Source organism: Moschus berezovskii, chromosome 19, assembly GCF_049115385.1.
Source record: "Moschus berezovskii isolate FMDL1 chromosome 19, NW_MosBer_1.0, whole genome shotgun sequence".
In the NCBI taxonomy this organism is placed as follows: Eukaryota; Metazoa; Chordata; class Mammalia; order Artiodactyla; family Moschidae; genus Moschus; species Moschus berezovskii.
This window is the reverse complement of record NC_142478.1, coordinates 14,205,017-14,223,629: the sequence shown is the minus strand read 5'-3', so window position 1 is coordinate 14,223,629 and position 18,613 is coordinate 14,205,017. Positions and strand designations below refer to the sequence as shown.

At 41.7% G+C, this 18,613-nt stretch overlaps 1 protein-coding gene across 1 annotated transcript in view; it reads right to left on the bottom strand.

Moving 5' to 3' along the window:
• TTC29 (tetratricopeptide repeat domain 29) overlaps positions 1–18,613 on the bottom strand; it is a 249,786-nt gene that overhangs the window by 195,418 nt on the left and 35,755 nt on the right. Inside the window, exon 4 of the mRNA XM_088827845.1 lies at positions 17,038–17,223. Coding sequence (XP_088683971.1) covers positions 17,038–17,223 — 186 coding nt within the window. The remainder of the gene's footprint in view (positions 1–17,037; positions 17,224–18,613) is intronic.

Sequence of the window (18,613 nt, the reverse complement as noted above, 5' to 3'; positions counted from 1 at the left end):
TTCCACAGCACTGGTGCCCTTCTCCAGGGCTGCCTCAGTTGAGATTTTATATATTTGATTGGTTTTAAATCCTCTCAACAGAGCTTACATCGCTATTAATTTTTAATAAAATGAAAGAGAAAATAAAATACCACACTAAAAACTGATATATCCTTTGCATTTATTTTAATTATTAAGGCTGTTTTTCTAATAAACTGGCAAACATTATTCCATGACAAATAAGAAATTACCATGAAATTTCTATCCATTAGATGTAGCATCTTTGACAATATTAAAATCTTTGATTATATTATTATATTTTAACCTTTTTTTTGAGAACTGAATACTGGGATGATAAATTTCATTTCAAATGCTGAAGAATAAAAATATTCACCAAATGAAGTCATTTTTGTAATGGAATATAGAGTAAGGTAAAAAACCAAAACTCTAGGAAGAGATGGTTTATATTAGATATTAAGAAGTTTTATAAAAAAATCTCCTTATATTGTTTTAGATAATATTCAATTGATCACCACCCACAATAAGTGTTTAAAATGAGAGAACATTACATCCTTCTTATATCAAATTATATCACCCACCACTATTATTTTCCTTTATTTTTCCCTAAAATTACACTTTTTTTAGTTAATAAAAATCACTGACACTAAATCACAATATCGAGTATTGTATTCATTTCCTGAGGCTACGATAACCGAGGACCACAAACTGGGAGGCTTAAATAACAGAATCTACTCTCTCATAGTCCTGGAGGCTGGAAGTCCAAAATCAAGGTGTGGGTTAGCAAGGCTAGTTCCTCCTGGAGCTTGTGGGGGAGAATCTGTTCAATACCTCACTCCTAGTAGGTGTTCTTTGGATTTTTTTTTTTTTTTTTGCCAAGGCACGTGGAATCTTAGCTCCCCAACCAGGGGTGGAGTCTGTACTCTTGGCATTGGAAGGTGAGCCTCAACCACTGGACCACCAGGGAGGTCCCCTGGCCCTTGGCCTGTAGATGAGGTTCTCCTTATGTCTTCACATCTTCCCTCTGTACATGTCTTTCCCTGCACCCAAATTTCCTCTTTTTATAAGGATGCTGGTCATATCGGATTGGGGCCACCTAACTACCTCATTTCAACTTGATCGTTCACCAAGACTCTATTTCCAAATAAGGTCACATTCACACATACTTGAGGTTGAGAATTCAACCTCTTGGGGACTTCCCTGATGGTCCAGTGGTTAAGAGTCTGCCTGCCAATGCAGGGGACATGGGTTTGATCCCTGGTCAGGGGAGATTCCAAATGCCACGGGAGCAACTGGGTTCGTGTGCCTTAACTACTGAACCCACGCTGTAGAGCCCATAAGCCAAAATTACTGAAGCCCGCACCTAGAAGGGCTTCCCTGGTGGCGGGGAGTACGCTCCTCCACAAGAGAAGGCGCTACAGTGAGAAGCCCACGTACCACAACTAGCGAGGAGCCCACTGACCACAAGCAGGGGAAGTCGATGCGCAGCAATGGAGACGCAGGACAGACAAAAACAAACAAGCAAATAAATTTTTTAAAAAGAAGGCCTTCTCTTAAAAAAATAAAATCAACATCTCTTGATGGATCCCAATTCCATCCATAGCAAATAGGATTGAAATTTCTCTCAAATGAGTGTCAGATTCACATGCAGTATGGTCCCGTCTCGGTTGTGCAAGGTACTGAGAGCGGTCAGCACCAACGCTGGGGAAGCAAAGGAAGGCAGGGCAGCACATGTGACTCCAGAATAAGAGGCTGCAGGCGGGGGGAAAAAGGCTTATTACCCCACTAAACCCAGACACAACTAGTATCCCAGACATGGCTACGAGTGAGGTGCATGTGGGAGCCCAGGCCGGTGGCGAATCTGAGCTCCAGCAGAGAGGAGACAGGGTGGGGACTAGAGGGCTCCTTTACTTTCTGAAGAGGCATCCAATGAAGGACGGGGGTCTAATGGTCTGGCAGATGATGATCTGAAAATACGAACGCACAGAGAGATACAGAAGGCAAGGTGGGAGGGAAGAAAGCCAGGCTGATGATGGCAACAATGAAAAGGGTCCCAGAAATTTATGAGTCAAACTCCAGGTTGAGCACAGCCAGAAACTCTACCCTAAAGAGTGTTGAGGCCCAATTGTGTGTCATGATCAATTCTAAAAGTGTTGCCAATAATTTTTAATTTTGGAATGCTTTACTTTTTTTTTTAACATATAACAATGATTTACCTATTTTTAAAAGTTCCTTGGAGAAGGAAATGGTACCCCACTCCAGCATTCTTGCCTGGAGAATCCCATGGATAGGAGAGCCTGGTGGGCTACAGTTCATGGCGTCACACAGAGTCGGACATGACTGAGTGAATGAGCACACATTTTTAAAAGTCCTACTCATTTGAATCCCGGTGCTTTTTCTAGGTGGGAGAGAGAGACTGTAGAACTTCAGGGAGCATAAGACCCTTGGCCTGCTCTCCTTTTACCACAGCCCATGATCTGTGGTGGCGTTACTACTTCTGCTTCAGGGGCAGGATGTGTGGGTTGAGATCTCAGCATTTTCATAAAAATGTTGTCCAAGTCAACATTAACAATCACATTTGTTGCTTGAGAAAACAGGCTGAGAATGGCAACCATCCTGCACAGAATCTCTGCCCCAAGGCTGGGGCAGCTAGAAGATAAAAATATAAGGATACAGAAGCCTATGAATATTAGGTGGTGAGCAGGGCTACAGGGCTTTTTTCTTTGATCAGAGATACTGGTATGGTTCGAGACCACCCAATGTCTCTAGGCTTCCCTGGTGGCTCAGACAGTAAAAAAAAAAAAACCTGCATGCAGTGTGGGAGACTTGGGTCTTATGCCTGGGTTGGGAAGATCCCCTGGAGAAGGGAATGGCAACCCACTTCAGTATTTGGGCTTTGCATGGGGTCGCAAAGAGTTGGACATGACTGAGTGACAAAACAACAGCGTCCCTACAGGCATAGAATGAGAGTCTGTATATTCATGGCAAGGATCTACATGTAACATGTGTGTCTCTAAAGCTGCACTTCAGCAGTGAAAACCTGTTCTGAGAATGTCCACAGATAGCTGGATGTTTCCTGAGATGACGGCTCAGTGGGGCTGAGTGGCAGAGATACTTTCAGGGCAGGTTATCTTGAGGATAGCAGATCAGACTCCCTTGACTTCTTAGAGAAGGCATCTAGAGAATCTGTGACTGATGAGGGTCTGAGGCGTCTGTGAGCAGTCTTCAGTGCTGACAATCACATCTGCTATTTGTGTACTTTTGATGTCTTTGCTCTCACAGTTGGTGGTTCTTCCACACTGAGTTACTGAATTAGAGGGAACTTTGAGAGATTTCAGCGAAGGGAATGAGAAGTCCAGACTGAGTGAGCGAGCTCAAGTTTTGGATCCCAATTTCAAGACCCAAGATCAGGTAGTCTCTGTGCTAACACTTCAAGACTGGATCGGCCAAGTAGACCACTATTTCCTCCTGGATTTAGTCTTCAATGATGATAATCATGGGATCTTGAAATAGTTTAGGACCCTGGATAGCAGGCAAAACACTACTGCAGACTTGTGAAGGACTGATTCTAGATCAGCGAGCTTTAAAAGTCACCCATTTTTATTTTCTGGATTATAAATATGTTGCTCATCTATTATATTCAAACAACACAGAAACGTGCTGTAACACAGAAAACATAGAAATGCATCTATGTTTTCTACATTAAAAATAGAAATGGAATTTTGGGGAGACTAAGTTATGTTAGTAAACTAAGAAAGATTTGTAAAGTGTCTCAAAATGTTAAAATTAAAGTTTTTGGAAAAGCTCAAAGACATTATGTATCACATCCCAAAGGAAAGCTTTAGTGTGACTTTTTCAGAGAAATAGCCAAAAGCCATTCACAGGACTTGTGAAATCCTTCATTCAAATGAGGGCATGTAAGTGTTGGAGATGGGAAAGGTTGGGGGCGGGAGGAGAAGGGGACGACGGAGAATGAGATGGCTGGATGGCATCACCGACTCTGTGATATGAGTTTGAGTGAACTCCGGGAGTTGGTGATGGACAGGGAGGCCTGGCGTGCTGTGATTCATGGGGTCGCGGAGAGTCGGACACGACTGAGTGACTGAACTGAACTGAACTGAACTGAACTGAAGTGTTGGAGACTGTATCAGTCAAAGTTAGATGAGGCTGCACCATGGTAGTAAACAGACCCTGAAATCCCAGGGGCTTAGAGAAAGTAAAGCTTCCCTGGTGGCTCAGAGGTTAAAGCGTCTGCCTCCAATGCGGGAGACCCGGGTTTGATCCCTGGGTCGGGAAGATCCCCTGGAGAAGGAAACGGTAACCCACTCCATTATTCTTGCCTGGAGAATCCCATGGACGGAGAAGCCTGGTAGACTACAGTCCAAGGGGTGGCATACAGTCGGACACGACTGAGCGACGAAACGGAAACAGAATTTTCTTATTCGGGTGAAGTCCCCTTAGGGTTGGGTGACTCTCTTGAGCAGCTCCCCTCCAAGTGCTCATTCAGGGAACAGGCTGCTTCCAACTCAAGATTTCACCATCTCATCATAATTCCTCCATGGCCACCATGGCAAAAACAGAAGTAAAAGGAAGGACTCATAGTTGCTCCTCCAAGCTTCAGCCTGGAAGTGAGTACTCATAAACCATTGGTCAGAATTTGCACTTTTATAGTGACTAACACACAGCACTCAATAAGTGGTGGCTCTTTTTACTATAATCATTGGAAAATAGCATTTAGACTGGTTAGATAAGAGTTTATTGTATACAATTTGTTGTTGTTCAGCTGCTAAGTCATGGCATTCTATTTTCTTTCTGTGCATGACTCTTTGTGACTGCAGCGAGGCTGGCTTCCCTGCCCTTCACTATCTCCCTGAGTTTGCTTGAACTCATGTCCATTGAGTCCGTGATGCCATCCAATCATCTCATCCTCTGTCGCCCCCTTCTCCTGCCTTCAATTGTTCCCAGCCATTGGGTCTTTTCCAGTGAGTCGGCGCTTCCCATCAGGTGGCCAAAAATATTGGAGCTTCAGCTTCAGCATCAGTCCTTCTAATGAATATTCAGGATTGATTTCCTTTAGGATTGGCTGGTTTGATCTCCTTGCTGTCCAAGGGACTCTCAAGAGTTTTCTCCAACATCACAGTTTGAAAGCATCAATTCTTTATCTCTCAGCCTTCTTTATGGTCCAACTCTCACATTCATACATGACTACTGGAAAAACCAGAGCTTTGACTAGACAAACCTCTGTCAGCAAATGCCTCTCCCTTTTAAAAAGCTGTCTAGGTTTGTCATGGCTTTTATTCCAAGGAGCAAGCATCTTTTAACATCATGGCTGCAGTCACCATCCACAGTGATTTTGGAGATCAAGAAAATAGAATGCCATTGCTTCCACTTTTCCCCCCTCTATTTTCCATGAAGTGATGGGACCAGATGTCATGATATTAGTTTTTTGAATGTTGAGTTTTAAGCCAGCTTTTTCACTCTTCTCTTTCGCCTTCATCAAGAGGCTCTTTAGTTCCTCTTTGCTTTCTGCCATTAAAGTGGTATCATCTGCATATCTGAGGTTGTTGACTCCAGCTTGTGATTCATCCAGCCCAGCGTTTCACATGATGTACTCTACATATAAGTTAAATAAGCAGGGTGACAATATATCGGTCACCTGATGTACTCTTGATGTACTCCTTTCCCAATTTTGTACCAGTCAGCTGTTCCACGTTCAGTTCTAACCACTGCTTCTCAACCTACATACAGGTTTCTCGGTAGTCAAGTAAGGTGGGCTGGTATTCCCATCTCTTTAAGAATATTCCACAGTTTGTTGTGTTTCATCAAATGTGCATCATTTGTTGTGACACAGTCAAAGGCTTTAGCATAGTCGTGAGGCCATAAGTAGATGTTTTTCTGAAATTCCTTTGCTTTTCCTATGATCCAGCAGATGCTGGCAATTTGATCTCCGGTTCCTTTGCCTTTTCTAAATCCAGAATGTACATCTGGAATTTCTCAGTTTGTGTACTGCTGAAGCCTAGCTTGAAGGATTTTGAGCATAATTTTGCTAGCATCTGAAATAAGTGCAGTTGTATGATAGTTTGAACATTCTTTGGCACTGCCTTTCTTTGGGACTGGAATGAAAACTGAGCTTTCCAGTCCTGTGGCCACTGTTGAGTTTTCTAAATTTGCTGGCATATTGAGTGCAGCACTTTCACAGCATAATCTTTTAGGATTTGAAAGAGCTCAGTGGGAATTCCATCACCTCTACTAGCATTGTTTGTAGTAATACTATGTGTGTTAAGTGTTTTCTTCTTACCAACTTGTACATGTTCTTTATATAGTACTAATCTGTTATCATATTTCTTTCCAATAATTTCAAGTTTTAGCTTCTCTTTAATTACATGAGGTCTTCAATAAATTATTTTTCTTGAAGTATGTATCAAATCTGTCAGTATTTCTGAAAGAGGGGAAGCTATTTCGCTAGCTTTCTGTTTCCGTGAGGGGACCTCCTGTTTCCTTCCCTGTTTACTTCTTACCACACAGAAGGAACAACAATATATCTGACTGATGAAATCCTGAACTTTCATTTTCTCTAGACTCTGTCCTCAAGTGCCATGCCGAAGTTCACAGGCACAAGCTTAGAACCCACAGGAGAGTCAGCATGAGCTGACTTTCAGCAACTAGGTGGTTATGATGAACTCTGTGAGATAATAGATCTGATTTGAACAGATACAAGCTCTGTTCCCCACCTAGCCTTAGCGATTATGATCTGTTTGATTCCAGTATTTCTTCTGAATTGGTTCTGAACTTGGAGCAGTGAGAAGATATAATTACCTTTCCATAAATTCCATCACTTTTCTTTGTGCTTTGTTCCATTTTTTTTATGTTTCAAAGGTCTTTCCCATCTAAGACTAAAATAAATACTTGCTTATAGTTTCTATCTTTTATAGATTATGTTTAACTGTTTCTTATAAAATTTAATCTTAAAATAAGACATTGAAGTAATTAACATTACCATAAAATGTTTAAAAAATAATAAAGAGAAAAATTTAAATCACACAATTTTAAACATTCCTTCAAAGGAGTGTATGTTGTATACAACACAATTTTTATACTTTGTATTTTCTATCTCCAAAATTATTGACATTTTGTATACACTTAACATTTAACTAGTTCCGGTGTATACTGTCAGTTCTTTTATATTAGGACTTCCTTCTTCTTAATATTTTTAATTTTGATTTATCTCTTGTTGGGTTACAGAATATAGCATACAGGGAAACTACATCCACAGTGTACTTTCTGAAGGTTGCATATGTAAGAGTATCTTTCAGTTGCTTCACATGGGAATAAAACTTATTTCTGTAGAATATTCTCAAATTTATAGCAGCCCATTCTCTTTCCCCTACCCTCAAATCCCCTGGACTCTACTTTTTTGCTTGTTTCATGGCATTTTTGTTGCAAAGGAGAAAAAAATGAGTCCATCTAATTTTGCTTTCAATGCAGGCAATCTGTGTTTTCTCTTCAGATAAAGGTGGGAATCTGTCTTAATCTGAGTCGTTCAAAAAATTTCCTGAGAATTATCAAGCTATGATAATTCCTTATATTTTCGATGAGAATATAAATAGCTATTTCAACCTGCATACTCAGATCTTTTGGGGGGGTCAAGAAAGCTTTCTTAAAATATCTTTGATTATTGTTTTCATTCCAACTATCATCTATTCTCGGAGAAGGCGATGGCACCCCACTCCAGTACTCTTGCCTGGAAAATCCCATGGACGGAGGAGCCTGGTAGGCTGCAGTCCATGGGGTTGCGAAGAGTCGGACACGACTGAGCGACTTCACTTTCATGTTTCACTTGCATGCACTGGAGAAGGAAATGGCAACCCACGCCAGTATTCTTGCCTGGAGAATCCCAGGGATGATGGAGCCTGGTGGGCTGCCGTCTATGGGTTCGCACAGAGTCAGACACGACTGAAGTGACTTAGCATCATCAACTATTCTATCTCAGAAACTTCCAAATTTATAATGTCATTGCTTTCATTTCTTAGTCTTTCACCTGCATTTCAGGAAAACGTTTCAAGTCTGCCTACCCTCAACACCACTGATTCAATAGTCCGTGGTGTCAACTTTTTATACACTAGGGTTTTCCCTGTGGCTCAGTAGTAAAGAATCCGTCTGCAGTGCTAGAGATGCAGGAGACACAGTTTGATCTCTGGATTGGGAAGATCGCCTGGAGGAAGGCATGTATTCTTGACAGGAAAATTCCATGGACAAAAGAGCCTGGTGGGCTACAGTCCATAGTGTTGCAAAGAGCTGGACACGACTGAAGTGACTGAGCATGCACACAATCCTGCTGTTTTCTGTTTCTCCTCTGTAGTTTAATTCCACCAATTAATTTCATTTCATTGAAATTATGAATAATTTCATTTCATTTAAATGAAAACTGTATTTCATTGAAAGCCTTCCTTACTTCATCTGGGTCTCACTGTCATCTCATTAGGTTTTATCCTTAAACTTTACTGTCTTCTTCTATCTTCCTAAAGACACTAGGAATTTTTCTAATTGTTCCATTTATAGGTTTGTTTTTCACTTTAATGCTTTGTTTTTTTTTCATTTTCTACATCTCTCAGTTAGGAATATTTAGTCTAGGTATTTAAAGGCAAGCAGAATGGACAGTCTGCCCATGGGTCTGCTCACTGGTAGGACTAGCACTCACTCAATTCCAGCATCTAGCAGGCATTCTTCGAGGACTGAAAGTGGATCTTCTCTTACTTTTGTTCATTCATTTGTTCTTAGTTAATTTTTATTGGAGTATAGTTTCTTTACAGTGTGTCAGTTGCTACTGAACAGCAAAATGAATCAGTCACACATACACATACACCCCCTCCCTTTTGGACTTCCTTCCCGTTCAGGTCTCCGCATGTACACTACTGACACTCCACAGAAGACAAGCAACTAATGAGAACATACGGTACAGCACAGGGGTCTTCTAGTTTAACTCTTTAAAATAGCGAGTCTTTGGTGGTAGAGGTCCTTTTGAAACTTACCGTCTTACCAATTTTGTCCTAGTCTTTAAAGGATAGCAGTTCTGTGTTTATAATCTGACCCTAGTTTCTGCATGTTCATATCACTCCTTACACAGAACTTCCAGATTTAACAAATAAGGAATGGTTAACTTGTCCAGAGCTGATACCTTGAAGACTAGTTTCCTAGAAAAAGAGATGGACTCTGGCAAAGTTCCAGAGAAGCCAGTTAGGTTTAGTGTTTTTAGGGCAATGAATCCTGACTTATGGTGAAGGCTTAGACCCTAGAGTTCTCTCCTGACAGGAAAGAGGTTGGGGCTCCCCAAATTATGAATGCCTACGTGGCAAGTCTTGTGACATATCCTATACTTTTCTTTGCCACACTCTATGTGTGTTAGTTGCTCAGTCGTGTCCGACTCTTTGTGACTCCATGGACAGTAGCCCACCAGGCTCCTTTTTCCATGGGATTCTCCAGGCAAGACAACTGGAGTGGGTTGCCATTTCCTTCTCCAAACAACAAACAATCCTGTGACCGCAATCACAATGCAGAGACCTCATTCGCTCCTCCATACCAATCACAGGGGAAGGACTCGCTGATCTGACATCAAACGATGAATTCTGAGGTGACAGGATAGAGCTTGTGTCAAGGCTCTGCCATGTCATGTTGTTATGGGTCTGGTCCCCAATTATACCAAGAGTGTGACAACAGTTCCCTAAACATGGAGCATCCAATGGAAGGGCAATGGGAGACCTGCACACCTGCTCTGCTCCTGTCTCTCTGAGTTTTCTCAGAGCAGCGCGGCTCTGGTAGGCCTGCTGTGAGTGCGGCTGACCAATTACTTTGTTAGCATGGCAGTTGTCCCAGCAAACCGGGCATCTCTCCAGGCCAATAACATGGCCTTCTGGAAGCAAGTCAGGGGGGCTGGAAAGAAATCAAAGACCAAGATGGGAGTAGGAAGAGAATACTAGTGATACTGTGGTCAGCCTTCAGGATGGCTGGCTAGAGATCATTAGCAGGAACTAGCTTCGAACAATCTTTAGCAGTGGAAGCCCTATGGGGTTAGGACTCTCAGTGATAGAATTCCATTGGTGGTGTGTGTGTGTATGATCTTGAAAGTAATTACCTAATACACAGTGGACACTTCACTGAGAGGAAAGCTGAACTACTGCCCCTCATAAAATTCATGCAAATAAAATGAAAAGGGGCATCTTTCTTACAATGGGTAGAGGATGTGTTAGGAAAGGGCTGACTATTACAAGACAGGATAAAGTGAATGTGAAAGTCATTCAGTCATTTCTGACTCTTTGAGACCTCATGGACTATACAGTTCATGGAATTCTCCAGGCCAAAATATTGGAGTAAGTAGCCATTCCCTTCTCCAGCAGATATTCCCAACCCAGGGATCAAACCCACATCTCCCGTACTGCAGTTGGATTCTCTACTTTTTGAGCCACCAGGGAAGCAAGAACTGCCTGCAATGTAGGAGACCTGGATTTGATTCCTGGGTCAGGAAGATCCCCTGGAGAATGAAATGGCAACCCACTCCAGTATGCTTACCTGGAGAATCCCGTGGACAGAGGAGCCTGGAGGGTTACAGTCCATGACATTACAAGAGTCAGACCTGACTTAGTGACTAAATCACCATCAAATCCATGTACAAGACAAGAAAAGTAGGCTTCCAAATTCTACCCCGCTCCATGAGATCAAGATGGTAAAGGGGACAGTCCTTGACAATGGTGTGTGTGTGTGTTAGTCACTCAGTCGTATCCAACTCTTTGCGACCCCATGGACTGTAGCCCACCAGGCTCTTCTGCCCATAGAACTCTTCAGGCAAGAATACTGGAGTGGGTTGCCATGCCCTTCTCCAGGGGATCTTCCCAACCCAGGGATTGAACCCGGGTCTCCTACATTGCAGGCAGATTCTTTACCACCTGAAGTACCAGGGAATCCCATATAGTGGTGGCCTCCTGTGTTGGATCTGTCTTGCACTACTAGATGGTCTGGGGTAGGGGGAGCCATTCCACTGTACCTTCATAACACCACCCTCCTTCTGGTTACTTCTGCCCCCCTGGCAAATCCCACTGGAATACACCATTCAGAATTTGCCCAAAGAATTGGCTGTCACTAGTAAATTGTAGGCCCTGAACTGAGCAAGCCAACCAGGACAACTCTTCTTCAGAAGTCCCAGTTACTAGCAGAATCTGGGATTAACGCTATGGGTCTGGGTCAGCTGTTACTCAATCCCTGTGCTACAGTTACAGACGAAGAACTTTGGAACTGGAAGATGTGCACTTCCTAAGCCTTTCCTACAAGGGCCTCCCCCTGCCTGTTCTCAGGGAAGAATGTTAGGACCCAGGGTGGTCACCCAACGTCTACTCTAATCATCCTTCTGCCTCCCGAGAGGGGAGGTCTATATTCCAAGTCCATATGAGCTGAAATGGAATAGATTGTTGGCAGAGTGAGAGATGCTGCTCGAAGCCAGCCCTCTTTGAACTAGGGGGAGACAGGACAGGACAGAGAGCTAGATAGAAATCAAGTGTTTCTTTGACCAATTCTAATCCTCCAGGTTAACTCTCCCAGAAAACAGACTCAACCCTTACAAGACTCCAAGGAAACTGGCTAGTCTCAGTGCTAAGTTCATTAGTTTGGTCAAAGGCAAGGCTTGGACTCAGATCCTAAATCAGTGGAAGCAAGGAAGGTAGCAGCTGTTGGTTCTTGCTCAACTCTGAATGCTGATGTGCTCAACCCCACCAGTTCTTTGCTTACCACCAATAAAAATGCAACTGCAAGACTTCGATCCGAGTTCCCTGACCCAACCACTAAATAGTGACCTGGCAAGAGAGGACTGAAGTTAAGGTTCTGGCACATCATCTTGTTATTGGTCCCAGACTATACCCAGGGAGAAGACTGGTACTTCCTTAATCACAGCTCTTAGAAAACCATCTCTCCCCCAGACTCTGCCATCCAGCCCTGCCAGACCTCTGTGTGTGGCTCTAGAATGTATGGGAATGTTTCCTACCAGCGCAGGGTCTGAGAACTTTCTCCAGTTCTCCACAGATGTGGCGTGAATGCTGCTTGTGCATCTGTCCTTCCAAGCAGGTGACAATTCTGAGAGAAGACACGGCCACTGATCTGCTACAAGTGTTTGTCAGACCATGAGTACTCCATGCCTGCTACCCTAGCAGACACCTGAACTGGAGATAGACAGCCAGCCTTTGAGTCAGTGGAAGCCAGTCCACATTGCATACCAGCACCATCTTTAGCAGCAGTGGAGACTAGAGTTTGTGCTCTGGTCATGTGGGTACTTGTGGGCTGAACAATGGCCCCGACTGCACCCAGGTGCCTAGTCCCCATGACATGGTTTCTGCTCATGTTCATTTGCTCTTTAGTTCCCCAAGGGTGCTGGAGCCATGCCCTGGACTGCAGCCTGCTTCACTGCGCTGTGACAAACTGCCCTTTGCCATCTGCCGGCTGGTACCCTGCTTTAACCTGAATGGGAGCCCTGGAACCAGGAGGCTGCCACCTGCCTCTGGGCACAGCTGCCACCTAGCTGTTGCTGCGGGGCCTCCACGGGGCTTGTCTGGACCCATCAGATCAGATATGCGGAAGCTACACACCATCACCTCAGGGGGACCCTGTGTTCAGGTGAGCCCTCATGTCACTCTAGTCCCATATTTTAAGTAGTCCTAGTTTATCCTCCTCATAAGTACATTGAACTTATGAATGAATGAATGAACTTAGAAACTGAATCTCTAAAACTTTCATCAATATCAACTCAAATCATTTTATCAATCAGGCAATAAAGGCATGGGTATTGTGGCCAATGGCATAGATTAAGGGCATAGAAAATGAGTTCAGATCTTTTAAAAAGGATTTGCAAAAAAAACCCAAACAAACACAATCTAACTTAAGAATAGGTTTATAGACAAAACATTCTATTTATTATGGAATTTGGGTGCATTTTTTCATGCTATAGGGCGGGGCATCTAATTGTGAGTAAGCCACTGAATGTAATCTCACAGCAGCCCCACCCTGGTCACATTTCCCAAACTCATTTTCACTCTCAGCCACTAAGTTGATATGCTGCTGCTGCTGCTGCTGCTAAGTCGCTTCAGTCGTGTCCGACTCTGTGCGACCCCATAGACGGCAGCCCACCAGGCTCCCCCGTCCCTGGGATTCTCCAGGCAAGAACACTGGAGTGGGTTGCCATTTCCTTCTCCATGATATGGTGCAGTGGTTACTAATTGTATTAGTAATCAGTAAGTAGCTCTAACATTTGTTGAATAAGTGAATGAATAGCAGAATGAATAAAGAAAGAAAGAAAACAATTAAGAAATCCTCCAATACAAACATATTCACAGATTTTAAAACATCAGAAATTGTTGATTCATGGGTATTGAGATCCAGGCTTGCTAGATGAAAAAGTTCTGGAGACCAGAACTGTGGTTACACAACAGTGAGAATACACTTAACACTACTGAACTCACAAATAGCTAGGATGGTAAATTCTATTATGTGTTTTTTACTGCAATAAATTAAAAAATATCACACCAAGTTTTAACAATCAGAAATAAAATGTATAAAAGAGTTCAGAATATGTCTATGGTAGCTGTCTGAAGCTCAATGAGGCCACTCTTAAACTTTCATCAGGGAAGCCCTGGCTTCTTCAGTTTTCATTTTCATATATTATTTGTTATTTCTTTCTTTAATTCTTTTTTTCTGGAGTCTGTAATTGAAAGTTCCATTATTTGATTTCTCATAATTGGAGAATATGATGGTTCCAATTATAAATACAAAATAAGACAGACAACATCTGTGAGATATACTTACAGTAGAGAAAAAGAAAGTGCTAAATTACACTGTAGTGTATAATTTTCAGGGATTTTTACAGTTGAAAGTAAAGCAGTTCTTGGTTTGCGTAGGGCAGTGGCTGCCAACACAGGCTCTGAAGCCAGCTGAGTCAGCACTGGCCCCAGCACTGACAAACTCAATTTCCTTGTGCCACAGTTTCCTCATCTTCAAAAAAAGGTAATCATTTTTTAAGAGCTTAAAAAACAATTTACCTCACTTATGAAATGAGAATAATCATTTTAAAAAGCTTACGCAAAGATTTTACTTTGAATTTTACTTAAGAATTTATTCCATTTTTACAAACTGGAAAACTAAACTTTACTTTTAACAATAGGTTCTAGAGTTTTAACAAGTAACTTCTCAATTACAGTAAGTAATAACTCTTCAGTACATAATTCTATAATCATCTATGTATGATCCCCACATTCAAAAAACAACCACTGTGAACACTTGGTTGGTACATGACACATACCAAATATAATTATATTTTACCTTGCGTTTGGATCTTATTTTCTCTTTAATGTACCATGAGCATTTTCTTAAACTGATATATATTTTGAGATTTCCTGGTGGCTCAGACGGTAAGAACCTGCCTGCAATGAGGGAGACCCAGGTTCGATCCCTGGGTTGGGAAGATCCCCAGGAGAAGGAAATGGCAGCATTCCAGTATTCCTGCCTAGAAAATGTCATGGACAGAGGAGCCTGGCAGGCTACTGTCCAAGGGGTTGCAGGGGTTGCAAAGAGTCAGACATGACTGTGCAACTAACATTTTCACTTTCACTTTTCATACAATTTAGAATAAAATCCAAAGTCCTCAGCTTGGCCTACAAGCTCCCATGTGATCCCAACCTCCTGGTTTAAACTTGGCTCCTCTCCTCCCCCACCTTCCTCACTGAGTTCCAGACAGTGCTGAGCCTTCACCTGGCACTCCGTACGTCCTCTCTCTAAAACCTCTTCCTCCAGATTTTTACAAGGCTCACTCCCTCACCTTCTTCATGCCTCATCTTCTAAAAGGTGAATATTGTATGTAAAGTAGCAATGCTAACTATTCCTTTGCCTTATTTTTCATCACAGCATTTACCACTAGTTCACACGTTACAATAGCTAGGAATAGTTAAGTCCTGTTTTTCCCAGTAGAATCTTAGTTTCACAAGGAAAATATCTTGTCTATCTTGCTAGCTGTTTTATCTCTAGACATTAGGTCTTAAACAGATACTTGCTAAACGAATGAATTTGGCTCTAATTTGTAATTTTGTGACTGCACAGAACTCTGTTGTATAGGTATTGCTTAATGTTGCTAATCCTTTACTTTGAGACATCATAAATTGTACCATAGGGACTTCTCTGGTGGTACAGCGATTAAGACTCCATGCTCCCAAGGCAGGGGGCACCAGTTCAAGCGCTGGTTGGGGAACTGACATCCCACATGCCACAGGTACAGCAAAAAAAAAAAAATGTGTTTTTTTTTTTTTTGCTATGGATATGCTCAAATATATTCTTTTAGAATACTCCTGGATTGTTCCTTCAATGTGGAGTTAATGCAGCAGCTTCCTAACCATTTCCCCTTCCTCTTCCCGTGGGGTGTCTCACAGTGAGACTCCTATCACACGGCTTTCCTTAGACTGAAAGGACAGAAGCCCAAACTCTGAATGCCGGCATGTTTCCAGTTTGCCTTTCCACACACACTCAGTCCCCGTCACTGCTCAGAAATATACTTGCCACTTTAACCAAGCTGCTGCACCTATCGTTTTCTCTAATTTTGCTTTGGTCTGTGTAGTTCCGCCTTACAGAGTCTAATCCTGTTTCTTTACCTGCCTAAATTATACTCATCTTTCACGACCCCACAAGTCCCTTCTGCTTCTTCTTTTTTCACATGTTACTTTTTTTTTTTTTTGCTCCTCTGTGTACCATGTGGGATCTAGTTCCCCGACCAGGGATCAAACTTGCATTTGAAACCTGGAGCTTTAGCCACTGGCCCACCAGTGAAGTCCTCCCCACACCAGTTCCATCTGGCTCCATCTTGCCTTCCTTGAATCTAGTACCTATGATCTCTCACTTCTTTGAATTGTTCTGCTCTTCTTCATACCTATCACCCAGGAGAGCCCTTGACCATCAGCCACGTTCCTGTACCCACCATGCTGTAGAATACAATGTGCAATTTCCTGAGGCATGAAAGCCTTTTTTTCCCTCCTTTCTCAAAGTTCTAGGCAGTTCTAGCCATAAAATAGCAAATATTTTCTAACTTTAGTCCTATTGCTAAAAACTCTCGTGGAAATGAGAGTGCTCTGAGGGGAGAAATAGAATTATTTCTGATCAAATATTTTCATCTTCCCATATATTTGGTTTGTAAATGATCTTAAACACTATTCTTCCACAAATAACGTTAATTCTTAAATTTCTACTCACAATCTGTATTAAACCACCATAAGAAATATGTTTCTGATGAATTTGTGGTTTTGTCTCAGACCTTGGCTTGTCTTAATATAATATTATTAAGCATGTCATTATTTATAAAGAAATATTTCTTTCAGAAATTATTATAAAACCACAACAAGTGGTCTCTGAGTTATAGAGATTGTATATATGGGATTTGGCATGTTAGGAAAATCACTATGTGTGCCGTTCATCTTTCCCATTTTCAAACATGAGAAATCAAGTTAAAATGAATGAAAAGGTCTATACAAAAGGAAAAATAATTCGAAACAGTGCAATGCAGATGAAAGATGTAGGTGGAAGACTGGGCAGTTTTCTCTCCGTGATGATGCTGCGGGAACTCTAGGCTGAATGCCCAGCTGGGGTATGAGTGTAGCCATACAGAGGGTGAGTCCAAAGTCACCCCTTTGCTTTTTAATCTCAATAACTTACATTCTTCCCAGGTGGCACAGTGGTAAAGGCAGGAGATGCAAGAGGCTCAATCCAATTCCTGGATCAGGAAGATCCCGTGGATGAGGAAATGGCAACCCACTCCAGTATTCTTGCCTGGAGTATCCATGGACAGAGGACCCTGGCAAGCTACAGCCCATGGGGTAGCAAAGAGTTGGACAAGACTGAGCACACAGCACACACAACTTACATTCTTAACACCAAGCCTCGGGTCTTTTTCTCCACCCCTACATGCTTTCTGGTTGCCTGGACTCAAGAGCCTCCAAAACCCCTAGGGCAGCCTGGCAAAGGGCTCCTCACCGTCCTCCTCGAAGAGCAGTCCCATGTGTCCATGCGCCTCGGCTTCCTTCTTCCCACCGTCAATTTTGATGACTTGGGCAATCTTAAAACATCGTTCATAGAAGTGGTTTCTAACCCACTTGTCTTCAGAATTATTGAAGTAACAGGCCAGAGCGTACAAGTTATTATAGACCTCTTCAAAGTATTCTTCAAAGAGAGAAAAACATCAGAAAATGCATTAGAAAAATGTCTCAAGGCACGTCTCTTCAAATGGCAAACCAATACAGTGACATTTTAGTTTCCGTTTTTCTTTAAAAGCATGATTAACTATTTAAAAACTGGAAATGTAAAAATTAATGTGTTTTAACTATTAAACTAGTCATATTAATTAAAGGATGCACACATGAGAAAAACAACAACAACAAAAATTCTGGAGCGCTTAGACTGATATACTCTTTGTTTGAAAGATATAAAGATATACTCTTTATATAAGACAAAAACCAGAATGGCGTCTGCTAGCAATGCGCTCAGTTCTTTTGGAATAAATGAGTATATGGTATCAGCAAGTACTTATCCCACTGAAGATCTGAAAAGTATTTAGAGATTCCAGAGAAAGCAATGTCTCCTAACCATGGCAAAAAGATAAAGGAAATCTAAAAATGTCAAGGTATTTTCACCCAAAAGAAAAAGCAAGCATGCAGCTTACAGATAGATACAAGAAATGATGATCACTGTATGTTCCATACACTTTACTGCACCATTTCTGACAGTACAAGTTACTAGCAGCGTTAAGAAACAGTGGATTTCTAGCATTATCTTTTCTATGAATATCTTCTGCTGAAAATGTGTTAATACTAGTCATCCCTCTCATTCAGAAAGTTACTAGTTTAATAGTTGTCAGTTTATTAAATCCCTCTTTTTTCCCCTAAAGTGGCAAACATTTGACCTATTTGTACACAAAATAGTATACTGATAAACTGTGAATCAGTCTTACAAACTCCACTGCAGTCATAAACTTAAACAAAAATGTTTGTGCTAAATTGTGCTTCACTCTTGTAGATTTCATTCTATTGGTGGACATGAAAAAATACATAATCTTTGCATTTCTTTGCATTTGTGCTAAAAACACAGTCATAAATAAATGGTAGGCTATGGATTACCCTTCCAAGGACTTTTTACAGCAATCACTATCTGTTGGAATTAAGTGATATTAATTGCTCACTACAATCAGAAGAGTCAATCTATATACGCCTGAAAGAATTACAATTATGAAAAGCATTTATATATTGCCCATTGGTACTCCTATAAGATTAAAGTCAAAAGGCTCATAAAAAATTGACATTAGGCTGATTACAACAAAAATTAACTTTTGAAAACTGTACATAAGTCACTCCAAAGTTCCCAAAGAAATTTAAGACTTACGTAATGTCAGCTTTTACACACTGTGTGTGTGCTGTGCTGTGCTCACTTGTGTCCAACTCTTTGCAAAATCATGCAGCCTGCGAGGCATCTCTGTCCATAGAAATTTTCCAGGCAAGAATATTGGAAAGTGTAACTGAAAGTCGCTTAGTCATGTCTGACTCTTTGCAACCTCTTT